The sequence below is a fragment of the Megascapheus bottae genome, chromosome 2, assembly GCF_031878675.1.
Source record: "Megascapheus bottae isolate mThoBot1 chromosome 2, mThoBot2.hap1, whole genome shotgun sequence".
NCBI lineage: Eukaryota > Metazoa > Chordata > Mammalia > Rodentia > Geomyidae > Megascapheus > Megascapheus bottae.
In genome coordinates, this window is record NC_143510.1 from 90,122,540 (window position 1) to 90,144,341 (window position 21,802).

At 46.1% G+C, this 21,802-nt stretch overlaps 1 protein-coding gene across 1 annotated transcript; it reads right to left on the bottom strand.

Moving 5' to 3' along the window:
• Positions 1-1,497: 1,497 nt before the first annotated feature.
• Ddx17 (DEAD-box helicase 17) lies at positions 1,498-21,442 on the bottom strand. The gene is made up of 13 exons (XM_090328704.1): positions 21,036-21,442; positions 15,937-16,087; positions 15,109-15,208; positions 13,449-13,582; positions 13,238-13,303; positions 12,217-12,358; positions 11,438-11,598; positions 11,176-11,348; positions 9,828-9,938; positions 8,865-8,926; positions 8,011-8,070; positions 3,869-4,105; positions 1,498-2,239 (listed from the first exon to the last, which is right to left on the bottom strand). Exons 1-13 carry the CDS (start codon positions 21,083-21,085, stop codon positions 1,734-1,736), a joined length of 1,953 nt encoding a protein of 650 aa, XP_090184830.1. The 5' UTR covers positions 21,086-21,442; the 3' UTR covers positions 1,498-1,733.
• Between the last annotated feature and the right edge of the window lie 360 nt (positions 21,443-21,802).

The window sequence follows — 21,802 nt, forward strand, 5'->3', positions numbered from 1 at the left end:
AGAGAAATCAACCTGAATGTGGTTGCAGAAATGTCCACAAAACTGTGGCCAATGCGTAGACATGTTTGTTTTGGGAACAAAGAAACACGGCACTTTGGTTGCAAGCACAGAGCAGTTTTATGTTTCTTCTGTGCCTACTGTCTTCCCCACTCAGCCTCAACATCTATAAGATAGGAGAAAATAAAAGTTGGGGGGGAAAAAAAAGGCTGAGCTTTTACATGCACAATTTCAGCTTATGCTGACAACCTACCTGTATCTGTTGCACACTGAATCATACTTTGAGAACCCCTCAGAACCATCCCTTTTCTCTCTCCCTCAAGATTTTAAAGGGAAAACAAAAACCTTCAGAGATCATCTTAATAGTCAGATGTTTCAAACCAGCAAGCACTCGAAAGCTACACACAGCTCAAGAAGGCAGCTGATGGGCCTTCCTCCTCTAACTGCTGCCAGAAGCGCAGGGCAGGGGCAGAAGGCAGAGGCTCCAGAGAGGAGAGGCTCACTGCCTACCCCGGCAGGATGAACACAGGAGTAGAGAATACTTTTCAGGTCCATCCGCTGCTGCTGGCAGCTGGTAAGTCAGTACTTCTAGCAGGGGGTGAACTCACCTACCTTTGATGGAGGCAAAACGTAAAGGCCCCCAGAACGCGTCCTAGGCACTACCTACCTGAGGAGGGTGCGCGCACCAGTCGTTAGGTTAGAAAGCAGTGCAGGACCGGCGGAGACCAGTGCGCGGTGCATCTTGCTCAAGATAACTTGGTCAAATGGGCAGAGCGGCTGGCAAATAGTTGCTCTCATTCTACTTCTACAAATACTGAGTTTAAAAGGAAAATCTGCCCACTTTGAGTACATCACTGATAATGAAAGGTGCTTTTTATATACTGCAGGTGAGTGCGTCCCTGCCAGCATTTGGGTATGTTCATTTACTCACAGCTAGAAAGTGAATTTCATAGATGGTCCCTGGTTGCATGGGGAATAAAAACAGGCAGCTTCCGCCCAGATGCCAAACCAATACTGTAAACTGGTGGTTTAAAACTTAAAAACACATACTTAAAATGCAAATTCAATTTCTAACTTGACATTAAATTGGTTATTTCTCAGTAACCGAGAAGGGAGAAGACAGTAAAAGCAGAGACAAACCAAAAATTGGCTTAAGTACATTTGACAGCTGATATCAGCTAAAATGACAATGACAAAGCAGTGTCTTAAGTCATCTGGGCCTGAGGAATCTGATCAAACTTGAGTAATGTTAAATCCATTATGAGAAATCCCTCTTGGCTTTCTAGTCCAGTTCAGAGAGCAATTTAAATCACAGATGCCTTCCCTTCTTTCTGCCCAAGTGAGCCGCCCTTCCCAACTCAGGGATCCTACAAAAGGGCCATCAAGCTTACATTTTACGATGAAAAATAGTTCAAATATCCTCAACATGCAAGTTGGGAGAAATTAACTTCTTCCAGTCAGACATACATATACACACACACACACACACACGCGCGCGCGTGCGTGTGTGTGTGTGTATACATATTTTACAAAATCTGCTACTGAAGACTGGATCACTGTTGGTGGGCAGAAGAAACCTGGCAGTGAGTTCTAACTAATCTGCACGAAAACACAAATCACAATGGCTGGGAGGGGGAAAACTTTTTTAAAAATGAAAATGTAGAAGAGTAGGGGAAAAAAAAAAAAAGACAGCATTCCTTTAGATATTAGCTCCTGGGAGCATCTGCCTGGAAGGCTCATTTCCGGGAAGGGGGAGGGGGAGGGGGCGGGGGTGGGTACTGGTAGGCCGTCTGCCCCATGTAACCTATCATGTTGGTAGCTCCTGGAGGCTGTGCAAACTGCTGTGACATCAGAGGCTGTGGCTGCTGCCCAGACCGACCTATCGCACTAAACTGCTGGCTAGAGCTCTGAGAACTTCTCCCAGCTGAGGTGGTGCTACTCGCTCCGTATGTGCTGGCACCATACTCCTGGGCTGTGTAGCCACTGGTACCATAAGCAGTGGCCCCATAGGTGCCTTGACTGTAGGTATATTGGCCTGCTTGGGCTCCAAAGGCAGAATTTGGACTTCCATAGCCACTTCCATTAGCATAACTGGCTCTATCGGTTTCACTGCGATCCCGATAGCTTGCAGAGTCTCTCCGTCCACCATCTTTGACTCCTCGAAGCCTCCGGTCACATTCATCCTGATACATCAGGTTGGGGTTGTTAGCCGAAGAAGTAGTCCGGTACCGAGAACGGCCTCCTAGTGGAAGGGTACAAGTATTTTTTAATGGCATGTATGTGATCAAAGCATAATATAAAAAGTTAAATGGGAACTAAGTATATAACTCACTTCCTTCCTCTTGTAGCTAGGCCAGTATTTTACTCAACTTTCTCCCTTTTAGACTCTTTTCTTTTTTTTGCCAATCCTGGGCTTGAGCTCAGGGCCTGAGCACTGTCCTTGGACTTTCTCAAGGCTAGAGCTCTACCTCTTGAGCCTCAGCACCACTTCCGGCTTTTCTTTCTATGCATGTGGTACCGACCGAGGAATTGAACCTGCATCATCGTGCATGCTAGGCAGGGACTCTACCACTAGGCCAAACTCCCGGCCCCTAGGCTCTTTTCTTGAGGACCATCAAAAGCTGCAGTGTAAGCAATCTCACTCTATTAAACTGGGAGCTGCTGGCAGAGGCAATAGTGCCTAGTTACTCCAGAGATTGAGAGCTGAGGACTGCAGTTCAAAGTCCCCGTGAGACTCTTATTTCCAATTAACCACCAGAAAACTAGAAGTAGTGCTGTGGCTCAAAGTGGTAGAACACCAGACTTGAGCAAAGAAGCTCAGCGCCCAGTCAAGTTCAAGCCCCATGACTAGCCAAAAACAACAACAACAACAACAACAACAAAAAACCCCCACTGTGTTCAAACACTCCAGCCTCTAGAATACTGGAGTTGCATTACAGGTACCTTGGCTAGTTTAGCTTAATTTTAAGTAGGACAAGCACTTAATCAAAATGTCAGTTTAAGACTATAACCTAGGGATGGGAATGTGACTTAGTGGCAGAGTGCTTGCCAAGCATGCATAAAGCCCCAAGTCCAATTCCTCAGTACCACATAAATACAAAAAGCCACAAGTGGCACTGGCTCAGGTGGTAGAACACTAGCCTTGAGGACAAGAGGCTCAGGGACAGTGTCTAGGCCCTGAGTTAAAGCCCAGGACTGGCCCCAAAACAAACAAACACCCACAGCCTATAACCTACAATAATGCTGGGTTGCACAAGTAGCACATCATGTGTTAAGACTTTCAGGAAAGGTTATGAATAATCCTAAGCATTTCCAAGTTACCTAGTAACACAGTTCACAGGATTAAAAAATCAGGGCAGAAAGCAAGACACTGGTGGCTCATGCCTGTAATCCCAACGTTACTTAGGAGAGTGAAATCTGAGAACAGAGGTTCGAAGCTAGCCACAGCAGGGCCGAAAGTTTCGCCTAGTGGTAAGAGTGCTTGCCTAGCATGCACCAAGACCCAGCTCAATTCCTCGGTACCACATACATAGAAAAAAAGCCAGAAGTGGTGCTGTGGCTCAAATGGTAGAGCACTAGCCTTGACGAAAGCACAAGGGCAGTGCTCCAGCCGAGTTCAAGCCCCCAGGGCTGGTCAAAATAAAAAGGGCACGAAAGTCCATGAAACTCCAATTAACCACCAAAAACTGGAAGTGGTGCTGTGGCTCAAGCTCAAGGAGTAGAGCATTAGCCTTGAGCTGAAGTGCTCAGGCACAGCACCTAGGCCCAGAGTTCAGGTCTTATGACCAACCTTAAAAAAAAAAAAAAAAGGCACAAGCCCATAGAAACGAGGAGGTGGCACTACCTGGAAAGCTCCAGGATTTATCCTTACCCCCTCCGCCACCACCACCTCTGTGGTCCACCAGCTGCATCAGCTTTGGATTGATGGCCTGATTGGCCTCCTCTAGCACTTTGATCAGCTCTCTGGCCTGCTTTAAGTTTCCTGGGGTGAAGAAAGTATAGGCAGTGCCCTTGTTGGTGCTCCGGGCTGTTCGGCCAATCCGGTGCACGTAATCCTCGGAGCTGTTAGGATAGTCATAGTTGATCACAAATTTGACATCTTCCACATCTTCAGCATCCATGATGGGCCAATGTGTAGGTTGATGTGGCAGAGAGAGAGAGAAGGCAAAGGGCATGCCAACAACAGGAGGGAAGCACGAATGCAAATGACAGCAAGAGGAGAGAAGATCAAATTAGTAACCACGCTGAGAAGGAACAAAAATTAAAAGACTCATCCCAGCAGAGCAGAAGAGGCTTCGTGATTCTTGGGACATGTGTGGGACTTGCCGTATTTGCTATAATTCCTAAGGCAATCCCATCAGACCAGCCCAACTCCCGGCACTTCTGCAGTAAGCCGTCTACTGCAGGAGCTGCGCCGTGGTCTTCAGACCTGCGCACTCCCATGCCAGCCTCTTCAGAGCTGGAACGTACAAGAGAACAGAGAACTCCGAGAAGATGCAGGGCCAAATCACTTCTACTCTGCTGGGAGAAGCCTGGCAAAAATCCACCAACAACAAACACTATAAACTTACCTTGCACCAGTCATAGAGCAATGCGAAAAAAGAAGCTTCAGTACCTTACTACTACATTCCCCAGAAAACTTACAACATTCAGGTTCTTTTTTACTCTAAATTTCACAAAACTGATCAGCACCAAAGCACACACCTCTTTTCCTCTGCAGAACACCCAGAAGTACTTGTCCCCCTTTAGTTGCCACAAGAGCACATTACACTAAAATTTCACTATACTACCAAGCCCAGCTTCAAGGTTTTTTTTTCCTTTTCTCCCCCCCTTCAACTCAAGGTTATATCAAACGCAATATTGTTTCTGCAATCAAACATTGTCCATATGAACTAGGAAATTAAATGGATTGCCAAAGACAATGGGAAAACCCGTGAAACCTTGAGACACACTTAAGGCTGTTTGCTGCTGGGGATAGGGCTGAGCAACCTACTGGAAAGCATGTAAATGTTAGTGTAATGCATTCACTAAGTGGATTTCTTATCCTACTTCAACCAACAAATTTAAGAATATAACAGAATCCTAATGTTTGGTGGAAAAAAAATCTGCATTTTACAAAGAATATTCAGCAAATATCCTAGATAAAACACAGATTTTTTGTGATATAAATAATTAAAAAACATTCTCTGTTTGTTACCAGACCGATGCACACTCCCTCCTCCTTTGGGAAACCGCTGCAGCCGATCCCGTCTCTTTGTCTTTTATTTTTGGCGGCCTCCTTTCGAAAACTCCGCCTTCTGACACGGGACCACTGGAGCGCGGGGAGCATGCATCAAGGGTCCGTGGCAGTGAGAAGTCCCCACACACGCTCGCTCTGTGAACTGGCTTAGATGCTTCTCTGTAGCCCCATTTGGTTGCCAAGCGCCGGAGAACCTGGGTTCGGGTAAAAATTTCAGGTCCTCCAACGCCTCCCCCAAGGATAAATTGGGGCGATTGTAGAAAAAAATAATTATTAAAAAATTGTAAGTTACATCCAAAGGGTCAGACTGCATCTATTGCCCAGACTGGATTAATTTCAGGGGAATGGGGAAGATTAGAAGAAAAAAAATCGGCTGTTGTAAAAGGCTAGTGAAGAAGGGGCGTTAGGTCTGTTTCTTATTACAATAAAGGCTCCTCGGTCGTTACTGACCCTAAAGTCCTGAATCACACCAGAAAGACGAGAAGGCACTTATCACAGGGGGGGCAGCGTGAGTCTCCGGCTAGAGTCGTTGATTTCACAAAGAAAAAAAACTTAACAGGGGCAGGAGTGCATGGGGGCGAGGGGCGGGAACGAGGCACACTCCATGACCACACCTTCAGAGCCTGCGCTTCCCTCCTGAGCGCTCACAATGAGTCAGGGAGTACAAGCGTGGCAGGCAGAGCCAGAAGGACTGCCCTGGACACACAGCAGCAGCAGGCAGTGTGGCTGCAGCTTGCGGCGGGGCTCAAAAGGGGCAGACAAGGTGCAAGTTCTTCAGATTAGAAAGATGTCCTGTGTGTGCACATGACTGGCCGAGGGCACAAAAGAGCAGGCGCAGAATCTGGCTTCTCCAGGCAAGCCCGCCCTGCTGTTGTTACTTGTGCACTGCCTCAATATTTTATCTTGCTGTCTTTAGAGAAGATGCTGTAGTAGGGCAAGAGATTGAAACGTACGTTCATGCTTTGGCCAGCTGCCTAGGACGAAGACCTTAGGTCTAAGAAGCCCTACGGCAAGCCTGTATCTCGATGGCTAACTAGAAGGTCTATGACTAGCCAACAGGCTCATCTAGAGCAGCTTCGGCCATGTATTGAGTGATCTGCAGCTGATAGCAAAGCTTCTGTTAAAAAACAAAACAAAATCAATTCAATGCTTTTAGTTCAACAGTGTGCAGTTTCAACAAAAAAAAAGGGGGGGGGAGAAATTAAAAAAAAAAAATCCCAGTGGACAGGGAGCAGTGGCTGGCTAAGAATGACTATGAGAAAATCACGGGGCTCGGGGAACTTACCTGAGGGAACATCTAAGAGACCGTCACTCGGCAGGAAGGGAAAAAAGGCCTGGGGACTCAGCTGAAAAGCGCACCCTTGTCTGTGAGGTAGAAGCCTTCACTTTCCAGGATCTTGTAGGACCTTGGTCAGAATTCTGCCATTTTGGTGGGTTTTCTCCCTCCTTTTGATTTTTACAAGGCAGCAAACAAAGGGGCCCAACACAAGCTGAGGTTGCGTAACAAGAAACAGACTCAGGTTCCTTTCCTGTCCCCTCTGCTGATGAGAGGAGGTGGGATGAAGAGTCTAAATTATTCTAATGGTAGCCAATTGATGTCGTTTAAAATGTGGGGGACAGTGAACAAATGTTTTGTTTTTAATTGTCTAGGCAAGATGCACAAAGAAGCTACCAGCACATAGCAAGCCTGTTTTGTTTTTTAAAAAAAACAAAAAACAAAAAACACCATTACTGAAAGCTATGATAGAAAGTGCTTTCAGAATTCTGACTCCTCTCCCAACAGGCCCAAGATCTAAGCAGACTAAGACATGACCTCAGAGGGCAGAGACAACTTCCCATCATGGCTGCAGGTCACCACTGCTGAAGGAGGGAATGAGAAGTCTAACAGATAACAGTTCCCATCATTTCTCTACTCCAGGCTGAATTCTAGTCTCTTCCTAGTAAACAGTGTAAGGGAACTTGGCAGGAAATTAAACACATCAATACTCCTCTATATTTCCTTGTGATAGAAAGACACCCTCCTGTCCAACACAGGGTCTTGCAAGATACAGTCCAAACTGGCCTCAAACTCACAATCCTCCTGCCTCAGCCTCCTGAGTCAGTTACTGGGATTACAGGAATGTACCACCATACCCAGATAAAATCTCTTGAAATATATTAAAATTTGTGAGCCATACTTTAGTTTAAAATAATGGGATATTCCATCTATGGTAAGATGTATGGGTGAGAGGAGGAGATAACTGCTCACTGTTATTTTATTTTCAGTAATACTGGGCAGTGCATATTTAAATATAGTATATTATAGATTTATTAAAGCCCAGTTAATAAGCATTCATAGAACTGACCCTCTACATATCTATTGTAATAGAACAGGCAAAGAATAACTGAAGAAGCTGGCTTACAATAGTTAAGATTCTCTTAGGCTCCTTCCACCTAGCCAGGAAGTAAGAGCAAAGCCAGCCAGACATTACACTGCTCAATCCAATGTCTCCTTTCCCTGGAACTCAGCAGTCATGCCTAGGCCTTGCTGCAAACTAAAGCCTGTTTGTTAGGAGCAGGAAGACTGAAAATAAAAAGAAAATGCAAACAAAAATCCAAACCCAAAAACTCACCCGAGAATTAAAAAAAAAAAAAAAAGGGGGGGGGGGAATTGATTATAATTACATTCCTTTTCCTAACCACATGTATGTACAACTCTAAATCTGAAATGGCAAACAAACCTTTAAACCAAAAAGATACATAAGCACTGACAGAGGTGCCTGTCTTATACAAACCTAGCCCACGGGAGGCTACATCTGTGGCAATGAGAATGGGAGCCTTTCCAGAACGAAACTCTGCAACAAACAAACAAAAACGAATTATGAAAACCAAGCTGTACAGCAAGGGTAAGAGAAGACACACAGAACAGAGGGGGAAAAAAAGTTTATTTCCCCTCCTTGAGGACAATGCTTTCTCTCTAGAAGTATGTATTTTCCCATTTCATACAATGGCCTTTCCTTAATCAAAAGGGAAAACTCAACTAAGGGCCTCAAAGATGTATTTTTAAAAATGTTTCAGTAACTGTCAAACCTTCCCCAAGGGAGAAAATTCTTAATGAGAAAAACTTAAGACATGAAAGAAACTGGTGATATGACCCAAGTGCACTGTAATTCAATTACACTGAACAGGGGCTAGGAATGTGGCTTAGTGTAGTGCCTGCCTACCGTTCATGAGGCCTTGGGTTTGATTCCTCGATACCACACACACAGAGCTGGATGGAAGTGACACTGAGGCTCAAGTGGTAAAGTGCTAGCCTTGAGCAAAAGAAGCTTAGGACAGTGCCTAGGACCCAAGTTCAAGCCCCAGAACTAGCCAAGAAAAAGAATTACACTGAACACAAAAGAAGGCAGCATAGGTAAACTCTGGCCTTGAGATCAAATCTAGTACAGCACCCTCCCCCCCATCCCCTGCTCCACTGCAAATAAAGGCTTTCTAATAATACAGCATGGCTATATATTCATGTTCTATCTCTGGCCAGCCCTGGTGGAACTTTAAGTCACTATTTGGTCTACAAAGCCAAAATATTTACCTCGTGGCCCTTAACCAACAATTTGAGGAAAATTTATTGAAAACACTTCTTAAAGCTTACCATTAAGGACCCAGTCTCTTTCTGGTTGACTCTTGTCTCCATGGATACACATAGCAGGCCAACTGTCAAAAGAAAAGGAAAATTGAGCCAGGTGCCAGTGGTTCATGACTGTAATCCTAGCTACTCAGGAGGCTGAGATTTGAGAATCTTGGTTCAAAGCCAGCCCAGGCACGGAAATCTATGAGACTCTTATGTCTAATTAACCATCAGAAAACTGAAAGTGGTGTGGTGTAGTGGCGCTTTGGCTCAATGTGGTAGGGTAAAGCAGTAACCTTGAGCTGAAAAGCTCAGGGACAGCACACAGGCCCAGAGCTCAAGCCCCATGACCGATATAACAAAAAGGACAACCGATCTATAAAAAGAAGCTCTGAGGGGCCAGGAGTTTGGCCTCGTGGTTAAAGTGCTTGCCTAGCATGCATGAAGACCCGGGTTCGATTCCTCGGTACCACATACATAGAAAAAAGCCGGAAGTGGTGCTGAGGCTCAAGTGGTAGAGCTCTAGCCTTGAGAAAATCCAAGGACAGGGCTGAGCTCAAGCCCCAGGACTGTAAAAAAAAAAAAAAAGAAGCTTTGAGCTGGGCAAGGTGGCTCAAGCCTGTAATCCTAGCTACTCAGGAAGCTGAGATTCGAGAATAGTAGTTCAAAGCCAGCCTGGGCACTAAAATCCAAGAGACTCTTATCTCCAATTAATCACCAGGAAACTGAAGCGGTGCTGTGGCTCAAGGGGTAAGGGCGGAAGCCTTGAGCTGAAGAGCTCAGGGACAAGGCTAAGGCCCAGAGTTGAAGTCCTACCACGACCCTTCCCCCCCCAAAAGAAAGGAAAAAAGAAGCAGCTTTGTAATTGGAGGCATAGAAGATATAACACCTCTCTACAAAGTACAAAGCCCCACATCACAAAAACAAATGAATAAATAACTTAGCAGAGAATCCAAGGATAAACACCTGTCTAGCTTTGGTACTCACCCATCCCTGCGCATCCTGCGGGTGAGGTCATCACATCGTCTCTTTGTCTCCACGAAAATTATTGTCTTGTTTTCCTTTTCAGCCATTATTTCCTCCATCAGTTGAATCAGCCTGATAAGATCAACAATGAAGTCAGAGAGAAAAGATCTCTCTACAGATTATACAGAGATAACACTGTAGTAACTCCCAAACATACTTGCTTCATATGGTAGCACATGCCTATAATCCCAGCATAAAACCTCATTACTTCTAAAACTTTGGGGGGGAAAAATAGCAATAAGAAACATAGACTCTTAAAATATGTACCTGGTATTGTATTACCTTCATTTATACAAGAAATGGAGGCACTGAGAAAAAAAACACAAGGCTTTGCACTTGCTACAGATGCTCTACAATTTTAATGCTTCTCTCTAGGCCTCTCCCTCACCCCACTCATACTATGTGTCAATCTTGGGGCTTGAATTCAAGGCCTGGGCGTTCTCATTAGTTTTACTGAAGGCTGGTTCTCTTAACCCACAACTTTTGGGTTTTGTTGTGGTTGATGGTTATAGGGCCTGAACTCTGCACTCTTCTTGTTCAAGGCTATAATGCTCTTCCACTTTTTTTTTTTGTGGGTCTTGGGGCTTGAACTCTAGGCTTGGGTGTTGTCCTTGAGCCCTTCACCTTAAGGTTACCACCCTACCCTTTAGCCACAGCCCCACTTTCCATTTGCTAGTGATTAATTGGAGATGAATCTCACAAACTATATTGCTGGGGCTAGCTTTGTACCATGACCCTCAGATCTTAGCCTCCTGAGTAGCTAGAATTACAGGTGTGAGTCACCACATCCAGGGCTGTTCTACCACTTTGACCCATAGCTCTGCTTCAGGTTTCTGGTGATTAATTGGAGATAGGAGTCTGGGACTTTCCTGCGGAGGATGGCTTTGAACTGTGATAGTCAGATCTCAGCCTCCTGAGTAGCTAGGAATTACAGGTATGAGCCACCAGCATCTGGTTTCAGCTGCTTTTTATTTTTATGCCTAGGCCACCTTGGGCCGTGATCCCTTCTGCTTGAACTCCAAGATTTGAGTAAGAGAGAATCTCATACACTAACTGCGCTTAAGGTGGATGGCAATTCCTGATCTCCACTTCCTAAGTAGCTAGGGTGACAGGCTTGAGCCACTGGTGCCCAGCTCCAGCCATGTTTTAAAGTTTTTAGGCCTCAAAAAAGGTATTGGTCACCCAAGCTAGGTAGAGTACTCAAGAGGCTAAGGCAGGAAGATCACAAATTCAAGGTCAGCCTTTCTGAAGGAAAAAAAAAGCTAAATTTCAGTGTTAAGAGACTAGCAAAGAAGTGATCTCTTCATACTTGTGGTCTTTTTCACTCTCCATACAGACATCCACAATCTGAAGGATGTTGTGGTTGGCACTCAGCTCTAGATTGCCCACATTGATCTGGGTATAATCACGGAGGAAGTCCTCTGCAAGCTGTCGCACCTCCTTTGGCCATGTGGCACTCCACATCAGTGTTTGCCGATCAGGCTATCATAAAAACAAAGGATTGCTTTTAGGTTAAGGGTCTGCATGACAGTCAAAGTACATAAAGGCAGTTAAGTATTAGCCTTCCGTACCCTGATTTGATCAACAATTTTACGGATCTGGGGTTCAAAGCCCATATCAAGCATCCTGTCAGCCTCATCCAGCACAAGGTAAGTACATCGGCGAAGATTTGTCTTTCCAGACTCCAGAAAATCTATCAATCTTCCAGGAGTAGCTATGCAGATCTCCACACCTAAGAAGTAAAATCAAATCAAACATCTAGCTCTGATGGTCAGTAAATGCTACAGAGCAGCAGCTAAATTTAATAGTAACTGTTTATGTACAACCATCGGGTCCCACTAAACCTTTTAACTAAGAGATTCCTCTCTTAAAAGAGACTAGACAAATGTCCTCCTAAGCATTTCTTTTTTTTTCTTGCTAGTACCGGGGTTTGAACTCAGGGCCTAGGAACTGAGCTTCTTTTGCTCAACACTAGTGTTCTACCACCTGAGCCACAGCACCACTTCTGGCCTTTTCTGCACTCTACCACTAAGCCACATCCCCAGTAACCTCTTAAAGATTTCTAAGCTCCTGAAAACCCCCAATATCCACATAAGAACCCACTACTTCGTTCAACTTCATTCACTGGAATTGGTAAAGTAATAAACTTACTACTCAAGACATTTAAAATTTTAGTTTTTTTTTTTTTGGCTAGCCCTAGGGACTTCTCAAGACCAGAGCTCTACCACTTGAGCCACAGCACCACTTCTGGCTATTCTATGTATGTAGTACCAAGAAATGGAACCTGGGTCTTCATGCATGCTAGGCAAGCATTCTACCACTAGGCCGAACCCCATTAATTGTTTATTACCTCTTTCCAGATCTCGAATCTGGGGACCTTTCGGAGCACCTCCATAAATACATGTACTCTTCAGCCTGGAACACTTGCCATAGTCATCAGCAACCTGCTGCACTTGCTGGGCAAGCTCTCTGGTGGGAGCCAGCACCAGACACTGAAGAAGGCAAAAAAGACAACAACAATCACTTCAGACCCCAACAAACATAAACTACAAAAACATTCTAATTCTTCACCTGTTGTTTAGTTTAGTTTTTTTTTTTCTGGGGGGGGGGGTATCATGGGGCTTGAACTCAGCTTGGGCACCCTTACCTCTGGGACTGGGCGTTGTCCCTGAGCTGAAGAGTTCTAGCCTTGAGAAAGCCCAAGACTACTGCTCAGGCCCTCCCTGGGACTGGCAACAAAACAAACAAGCTAGTGCTTTACCACTTGAGCCACAGCTCTACTTTTGTTTTTTTTTGGTGGTTAATTGGAAGCGAGAATCTTATGCACTTTCCTTCCTTGGCTGGTTGTGGGGCTTGAATGCTGGGCCTGGGCTCTGTCCCTAAGCTTTTCAGCTCAAGGACATTATTCTCCTTGAGCCACAGCACTTCTGGTTTTCTAGAGGTTAACTGGAGATAAGGAGATAAGTCACACAGCCTGTGTGCCCACGCTGGCTTTGAACCTCAATCCTCAGATCTCAGCCTCCTGAGTAGTTAGGATTGCAGGCTTGAGCCACGGTGGCCCAGCAGATGTCAGGCTTTTGAGTAGCTAGGATTACAGTGTACACCACTAGCACCCAGCTCATAAGCTACTATTACCTGCCTGACTTTTAAGATTCACAGGGCAGGAACCCCAGCTTAAGTCTACATTCCCTCACAGCACCACTAAGCAACTGAGAGTACACAGACACAGCTGCATTTAGCTTGGTAGTAAATGCTTCTCTAGCATACAACATTTCTAACACAGTTATAATGGGGCAATACCACTTCCACGTATGGACGATGGGCGTAATAATGAAGTCAGACTACATAAAAAGCACCACAAGAACACTTACAATTGGGCCATCTCCTCTTTCCAAATACGGCTGGTGGTTAATATGAACAATTGCAGGCAGCAAATACTAGAAAGGAAGAACAATAATCTTACATCAACCATACCACTGTGTGATAAATTATAAATTAGACCAGTAATACCTACACAGACAACTGCTGATATGAAACTTAGCTACCACACTGTCAACAGTTTTCAGTTGCCGAGTGACCTACCGCCAATGTCTTGCCAGAGCCAGTCTGAGCAATGCCCACCATATCCCGGCCACTGAGAGCCAATGGAAACCCCTGGCACTGGATTGGAGTGGGTTCCGTGAAGTGCTGGTCCATCAACACATCCATGACGTATTCTGCAAGAGAAGGAACACGTTACTTCCCCACCCCCTGCATTCCCGGGATTGAACCTAGGGCTCAGCAAGTGTCCTACTGATTGTGACAAGGCCTCCATTCCTTTTGTTTTGGTTGTTGCTGGTTTTTTTTTCCCCCAGTCCTGGGGCACGAACTCAGGGCCTGAGTATGTGGTATGAAGAATCAAACCCAGGTCTGTGTGTATACTAGGCAAGCATTCTACCTCTTGGCCAAACCTCCCTGCCCCCCTTTGTTTTTTTTTTAAGACAGGGTCTTGTGTGGGCTTGTCTCAAACTTTTGGATTATCCTGTCGCTGTCCCTCAAGAAGCTGGGATTTTAGGGGTGTGACACTAGCCTGGCTTCAATTAGCTTCATTTGAGGACTCATTCATACACATTAGAGTTCCATTAACCATGAGTCAACAATATCTAAAACATGGGCACAGGACAATCACTTAGTGCATGCCATTTCTTTTGGTGCTGATCCTAGGGCCTGGGCCTAGGATCCACTTCCAGCTTTCTGGTAGTTCATTGGAGGTAAATCTCATGGACTTTCCTGCCCAGACTTGCTTCGAACTTCGACCATCAGATCTCAGTCTCCCTAAGTAGGCAGGACTATAGGCACCAATCACCAATGATGTCCAGCTGTGAAATTCTTACTATATTCAGGCAGACAGCATTTCATTAGAGAAAACAGAGAGGGGCCCAGGAGCTTGGCCTAGTGATAGAGTGCTTGCCTAGCATGCACGAAGACCCCGTTTTGTTTCCTTGGCACCACGTACATAGAAAAAAGCTGGAAGTGGTGCTGAGGCTCAAGTGGTAGAGGTCTAGCCTTGAGAAAGTCCAAGGACAGTGCTCAGAAGCTGAGCTCAAGTCCAGGGCTGGCAAAACAAACAAACAAAAACACAGAGGGAGGAGCCAGGAGTTTGGCTTAGTTGTAGAGTGCTTGTGCAGCTCACATGAAGACCCAGGTTTGATTCCTCGGTACCACACACATAGAAAAATCAGAAGTGGTGCTGTGGCTGAAATAGTAGAGTCCCAGCTTTGAAAAATCAGAAGGACAGTGCTCAGGCCCTGAGTTCAAGCCTTAGGACTGGGTAAAAAAAAAAAGGGGGGGGGGAGAGCCCCTACTAGGAAGCTGAAAAATGTTTAAACTGGAAAACAAATGACGACGAAAAGTAACGAAGTCTCCTGTGAGCCGGGGAGATCTAACTATTTCAAGAAACTGAGATGTGGAAGAACACAGTTTGAAGCCAGTCTGGGCAGACAAGTCTGTGAAAACTTTCTCTATTTACCTTTTCCTTTTCCTTTTTTGGGGAGTCATGGGGCTTGAACTCTGGGCTTGGGCACTGTCCCTGAGCTCTTCAGCTCAAAGTTACTGCCCTACCCCAAGAGCCACTGCTATTTACCTTTTCAATAAAATCCTGGGCCTGTCAAAATCTGGATACAAACTAACACATTTACCATTCAATTAAATTTAACAACTATTAACAACCAAATTAAACTATCCTGAGCAGAAAGGTACTTACGTGGGAAATTAGCATGATGGAAGGCAAAGACAGGTTTAGGACAAACATCTCCCCCTCTCACTGTAATCTCTTTCTTTCTGCGTAGCTCATCAACCTCATACTACAGAAAAAGAGTAAGTAAAATATGTTAGTACAAGGATCTTGGTCAATACTCAAAACTGTGCTTCTGAAACAACAGAGCATCTGCCTACCAACATGAGGCACTGATTTCAAACCCTAATACCCTAACATCACACACTTCTGTTTCAAGTCAGTCCAGTATCTATCACAACACCCACAACAATGATAAATTTGTGAATGTCCTATTAACTTGTGAATTAATGATGTAATCTTGTATAAGAGGAAAAAAATAAGTAAATCATCTGTATGTAAAATCAGAACTAGAAGAGGGAGAAAATGTAGAGCTTAGGTCCAAGTTACTATCACCATTATTTTTCTAAACAAGCACATAGACTCCCTATCTCCAATTAACCTCTAGAAAATGGGAATTGGGGCTATGGCTCAAGGATAGGGTAGTAGCCTTGAGCAGAAGAGCTCAGGGATAGCGCCCAGACTGAGTTCAAGCTCCATGACCCACAAAATAAATAAATAAATACACCAATTTACTCTTATTTCATAACTAATTATATTCAGAGATGGAAAGGCCTGACCTGTCCTATAGAATATAAATCATTTCAATTCCTGTGTGATAAACAGGGTGAGAAGCACCATTAGGCAAGAAAAGCAAGTAAGACTGTGTTGTGTACAGGTTCACACTGGTCTCTCCAGTTAGCCTTCCATCATTTCTGGCTATAAATCTGTATTCCCCCCCCCCACACACACACTTACTGGAGTGAGCCTTGCCACTTCAGGATGTTCTACATAGAAGTTCTTCTCAAACTTGGGAAGTTCACTCAGGTCCCACTTCTTTTTCCGTAAGCGCTCCCCAGGGTTACCAAATTTCTTCGGGGGAAGACCACCACCACCTCTCGCTCCAAATCTAGATATGAAAAATGTTTCCGCTCATTAGCTTTATGGGGTTTTTGAGGTAGTAGGGCTGAACACAGGACAAAGAAGACACTCTACCACTTAAGTCATTTTACTAGTCCCATTCTGCATTAGTACCTGGCTCTACTGGCTTTTTTGAAAACGGTCTCACAGATTGACTTGATGTTAGCTCCTAAATAGTCAGGATTACAGGTATGATCCATCAGCTCTTAGCTACATTATTTTATGTTTGTTCACCAGTACTGGGGCTTGAACTGAAGGTCTAGATGTTGACCCTTCCTTGTTTTTTTTTTTTTTTTTTTTTTTGGGGGGGGGGAGATCATGGGGCTTAATTGGCCTGAGCTCTTCAGCTCAAGGCTACGGCCCTACCCTTGAGCCAAGCCCCACTTCCCTGTTTTCTAGAGGTGAATTGGAGATAAGAGTCACAGGTCCTTTTGTGCCCAGGCTGGTTGTGAACTTTGATCCTCAGATATCAGCCTCCTGAGTAGCTAGGATTGCAGGTGTGAGCCACCAGACGGAGTCGGCCCTTCCTTGGTTTTTTGCTCTAAGAGAATGCTCTACCACTCGAGCCTCACCTTCACTTTCAGCTTTTTCTTGATTAACTGGCAATAAGAGTCTTGTGGCACTGGGCACGGTAGTTCATGCCTATAATCCTAGCTACTCTCAGGAGGCTGAGATCTGAATGATTGGGTTTCAAAGCACTAAAGTCTGTGAGACTCTTACCTCCAATTAACCACTAGAAGTGGCACTGAAGCCCAAGGGTGGTAGCCCTGAGCTGAAGAGCTCAGGGACAACACCCAGGGCTGGAGTTCAAGCCTGGATATCCCACCAAGTCTCACGTACTTTCCCACCCAAGTTAGCTTCAGACCTTAGATCTCAGCTTCCCGAATAGCTAAAATTACGGGTACGGGCTACTGGCACAAGGCTACACTGGTTATTTTACTTTTTTGTCAGTCAGGGGGCTTGAAATCGGGGCCTGGGTGCTGTCTCTGAGCTCTCATGCTAAGGTACCACTTTGAGCAACAGCAACACTTCAGTTTTCTGGTGGTTAACTGGAGATCAGAATCTCAGACTTCCCTGCCCAGGCTGGCTTGGAACTGCAATCCTGAGACTGCAGCCTCCTGAGGAGCTAAAATTATAGGCGTGAATCACTGGCTAGCTTACATTTTTGAAACATCATCTCATCTCATGCCTGGCCAGCCTGGACCATAATCCTATTTGTACTTCCTTCTGTTGCTAGCATGACAGGTGAGTGCCACTGTCATTGCTGTGACAAGAGTCTCAAGAACTTTTATGCCCTGGGTGGTCTCAACCTGGCTTCCCCATCTCTGCCTCTCGGGTAGGTAGGATCACAACGGTAAAAATACCTTTCCCCTAGCCAGGGCCCAGTGGCTCCCATCTGTAATCCTAGCTACTCAGGAGGCTGATATCTGAGGATCATGGTTCAAAGCCCTGGCACAAAAGATGAGATTATCTCCAATTAACCACTAGAAAAGTGGAAGGGGGTTATGGATCAAAGCAGTACAGCACTAGGCTTGAGCTGAAGAGTTCAGGGACAGCACTCAGGCCCAGAGTTCAAGCCCCATGACTGACCAGGAAAAAATTGTCTCTGGGCTGGGAGTTTGGCCTAGTGGTTAAAGTGCTTGCCTAGCATGCATGAAGACCCGGGTTCAATTCCTTGGTACCACATACATAGAAAAAAGCCAGAAGTGGTGCTGAGGCTCAAGTGGTAGGGCTCTAGCCTTGAGAAAGTCCAAGGACAGTGCTCAGGCCCTGAGCTCAAGCCCAGGACTGGCAAAAAAAAAAAAAAAAAAAAAAAAAAAAAAAAAAGAAAAATTGTCTAAGCTCATCCGTATTTTCAAAATGATGTGCCCTGTGTGCCACAATAACATGAAAATGATGGAGTCCTAGTACTAGGCCCCACTCCCTAAGAGCCATTTTACACAGACTTGAAGGTATAAAGAAATTATGTTACAGTAGGAGGAAAAAAAAACTTTTGTACTTAAGAGACATATTTATCTGTTTTGACTATTTTCCAAATAGGGCCTCGTATTTTTACACAGTCTAGCAGTTTCTTCACTTTCAAATAGGGTCTCATTCTTGCCCAGGACCACTATCCCGACCTGTGCCTCTAGGTAAGGGTATTCATAAGCAGGTGGGGATTCAATGTGAGCTTATCTGTTGAGATATGGATAGTCTCCAAAGGTTTGTACTGAGGCAAACAGCATTGATTTATAGAATCCATCAACCCACCTTATCAACATTGTTTAAAATCACACCTTTCAATATGGACAGGCAATATTAATGTGGTCATTGGCTGATCTGAAAGTTAAGAAGTTAGCTATTTTTTCCTAGAAGAATCTAAACTAGGAACCGGGAGTTTGGCCTCGTGGTAGAGTGCTTGCCTAACATGCATGACCTGGGTTTGATTCCTCGGTACCACATATATAGAAAAGTCAGAAGTGGTACTGTGGCTCAAGTGGTAGAGCGCTAGCTTTGAGGAAAGACCAAGGGCAATGCTTAGGCCCCATGTTCATGCCCCAGGACCAGTCAAAAAAAAAACCTGTTAATAGTTTATAAGAGCAGGACACAACATTTTCTATTTTTACAGTAGTATTTCAATTCAGCACTGTATCACCATCAAGACTGAAACAACAGTAATTCAAATCCAGAGGAAAAATAAGGTAAAGGTAGAGATAGGGGTAAGAATGTGCCCTTTGAAGCTTTTTCTAAAAATGCTTCTTTTGCCTACTGACACATACTTACAATCCTAGCAGGTAGAATCATAGTAGAATATTACTTTGTGTGTGTGCATGCGCGCCCGCGCACACCTGTCCTGACGCTTTAACTCAGAGCCTGGGTGCAGTTCCTTAGGCTTTCACGGAAGGCTGACACTCTATCCCTTGGGCCATAGCTCCATTTCTGGCATCTCATTGGTTTTTCTTTCTGGCTTGGCTTCAAATGAGGATCCTCTTAGGTCTCAGCCTCCAGAGTTAGCTGGGATTACAGGCATGAAACACCAGCACCCAGCTCAGTTTCTTTTCCGAGACAGAAATATTAATCTTACAATCTTCCTGCTTCTGCCTCTCCAGTGCTGGGATTACAGAAGTGCCACACCATGCCTGACAACTAGGAAGTACCCTTAACTATTTCACTCTAGACAGCTTTCTTTTTAAAAAAAATGTCTTAGAATCACCCAAGTGGATCCAAATCCTTTCAACAATTTAGCCATCCAGGCTGTTTCTAACACTGTTTTCAGGAGCAGAGTTGGTGTATTTTTCTGAACCTGATTTGGGACAAATGTGGGATTTCTCAAGGTCTTCAGAATCTAGGTTGATGGTTTATGGTATTACAGGGTTATTTTCAATTTTATGTTTTGTAAGTAGTTATATTACTATTTACTTCATGACTTGGTTAAACTGTGAAACACTGAGACTAAAGGACTCAAAATTTCCTTCATAAAACAATTATTTCCTTCCAAAATAATTCCAGGGGCAGGGAGTGTAGCCTGGTGATAAGAGTGCTTGCTTAGTATGCACAAAGCACTGGGTGCATTCCTTAGTACCACATACACAAAAAAGGCTGAAAGTGGTGTTATGGCTCAAGTGGTAGAGCACAAGCCTTGAGAAAGCCCAAGAACAGTGCTCAGGCCCTGAATTCAAGCCCCAGGACTGGCAAAAAAAAAAAAAAAAAAAATCCAATTTTGCAAAGTCAGACGCACTTGTATTCCAACAACAACAAAGTTTGGAGAAATCATTTAAGAATACCTCCTTAAAATCAGGTAAAAGTCATCCTTGGTATGTCTCTGGGTGTCTCCTCGTATATATCTCTCTGGGTCTGTCTCTCTTCAGGCCACTCACACTGTTGGAGTGTGTCCCTACCTTTCTGTGTCTTTTTTTTTTTTTTTTGCCAGTCCTGGGGCTTGAACTCGGGGCCTAACCAATGTCCTTGGGCTTTTTTCTCAAGGCTAGAATTTTACCACTTGAGCCACAGCACCACTTCCAGCTTTTTTCTATGTTTGTGGTACCAACCAATCAAACCCGCTTCTTCATGCATGCTAGGCAAGCACTCTACCCCTAGGCCAAACTCCTGGCCCCTAATTCAACCATTTTAGAATGTGTGCCTAATATTTCTACTATAAATGTAGTATTTCTCCAATAAACGTAACACTTAGTGGGGGCGGGGAGGGGGGGGAGAATACCTCCTTAGAGGACCACGTTAACAGTTGCCTCTTTAATTCCTGAGAACCCAGGGCAGCCTGGCACTGCTCGCTCCTTCAGATGAGCACTTCTATGAAAATTAAAGGATCTTGTCTAAGGTGTTACACATGTTAAGATCTTAATCTTGAGCTGGAAATGGGTGGCTCACGCCTGTAATCCTACCTACTCAAGAGACTAAAACACTTTCGGGGCTTCGGTTCAAAGCCAGTCCAGTGCTCAAGTGACAGACAGAGCGCCTTGAGCGGGAAAAAAGCTGAGACAGCGCCCAGGCCTCGAGTTCCAGCTAGCAAACAAATAAATTAAAATTAAAAAAACAAACAAACAAACAGCTGCAGCCGGAATTTCGGTTTGAGAGGCCTGCGTGTGTAACAGCGCCTCCCTCCTCCTATCTTCCGATCCTGCCCCGGTAAACCGGCATTCCACTAAAAAACAGAAACGTGACACACACACAAAACAACACCCTCCTGGCCAAGGCGAGGGGTTGATGCTGCGGTACACGGGGCGGGGAGCCAGGCCTACACGCTAACCCCGCGCCGGCCCGTCCGCCGCCGCCCTCCCCCACCCTTCACCCCGCAGGCCCCCCGCCTGCACCCACGGCGGGGCCGGGCGACCCGCCCGCCGCCGACCCCGCCGGCCCCACCGCGCTCCTCGCCCGCCCCGCCGGCCGCCATTGTGCCTCGGGAGCCCCGCGGCCCAGCGCGGCCTCCCCCGCCCTCTTACCCGCCACGATCCCGGTCTCGGTCTCGGTCCCCGAAGCCGCCTCCGCGCATGGTCCCAAATGGGTAGAGGTCGGGGAGCGGGGCACGGATGGCCGAGCTCGGGAGGGCCTGCGGTTCCGGCCGGGTGACGACCGATGGCGGCGGCGGCGCCTCCGCTGTCGGGGCGGCGGCAGGCGCGGCGCTCTCTCGCTCCGACGCGCTGTCTCCCGTCGCAGACGCCACCGTCGCCGCCTCTCTCGTCGGAGACGGGAGCAAAACACAGAGAATCGGGGTTATAAAGACAGTGGGTAGGTCTGGACACGCTCGAACCGGGCCGGGCCTCGGTCTAGGCGTCTCCTTCCTTCCCCGCGACTGCACAAAATGGCGGCCGCCGCGGAGCCCGCTCCCCAGGAACGCTACGCACGCCGAGGACCGTACGTAAACAGCGTCTCGGAAGGGCCTGCGGGGTCGGCGGGGCGCTGCGGGGATTCTCGGAAGCGAGTTACGGTCGACGTCGGAGACGCGTACGTGTGGCGACGGGGCTAAGGAAAACAAGATACGTCACGGGCGTATCATTCCCGCGCCGCCCAAGGGGAGCGTGGGGCGGGGCGAGGCCGGGCGCCGCCGCGACGTCACACGCTCGCAGGCGGCGGTCGGCCCGCGGCGGCGGAGCTGCGCCGGTTGCGTAGCCGCGCATCCCGGAGCCCGGCCTCCGGGGACTGTTATGCGGGAACAATGGCCGCGCTGCCGTCGCTGTTGTTCGATTGGAGTGTCTTCGGGCCTCAGCCA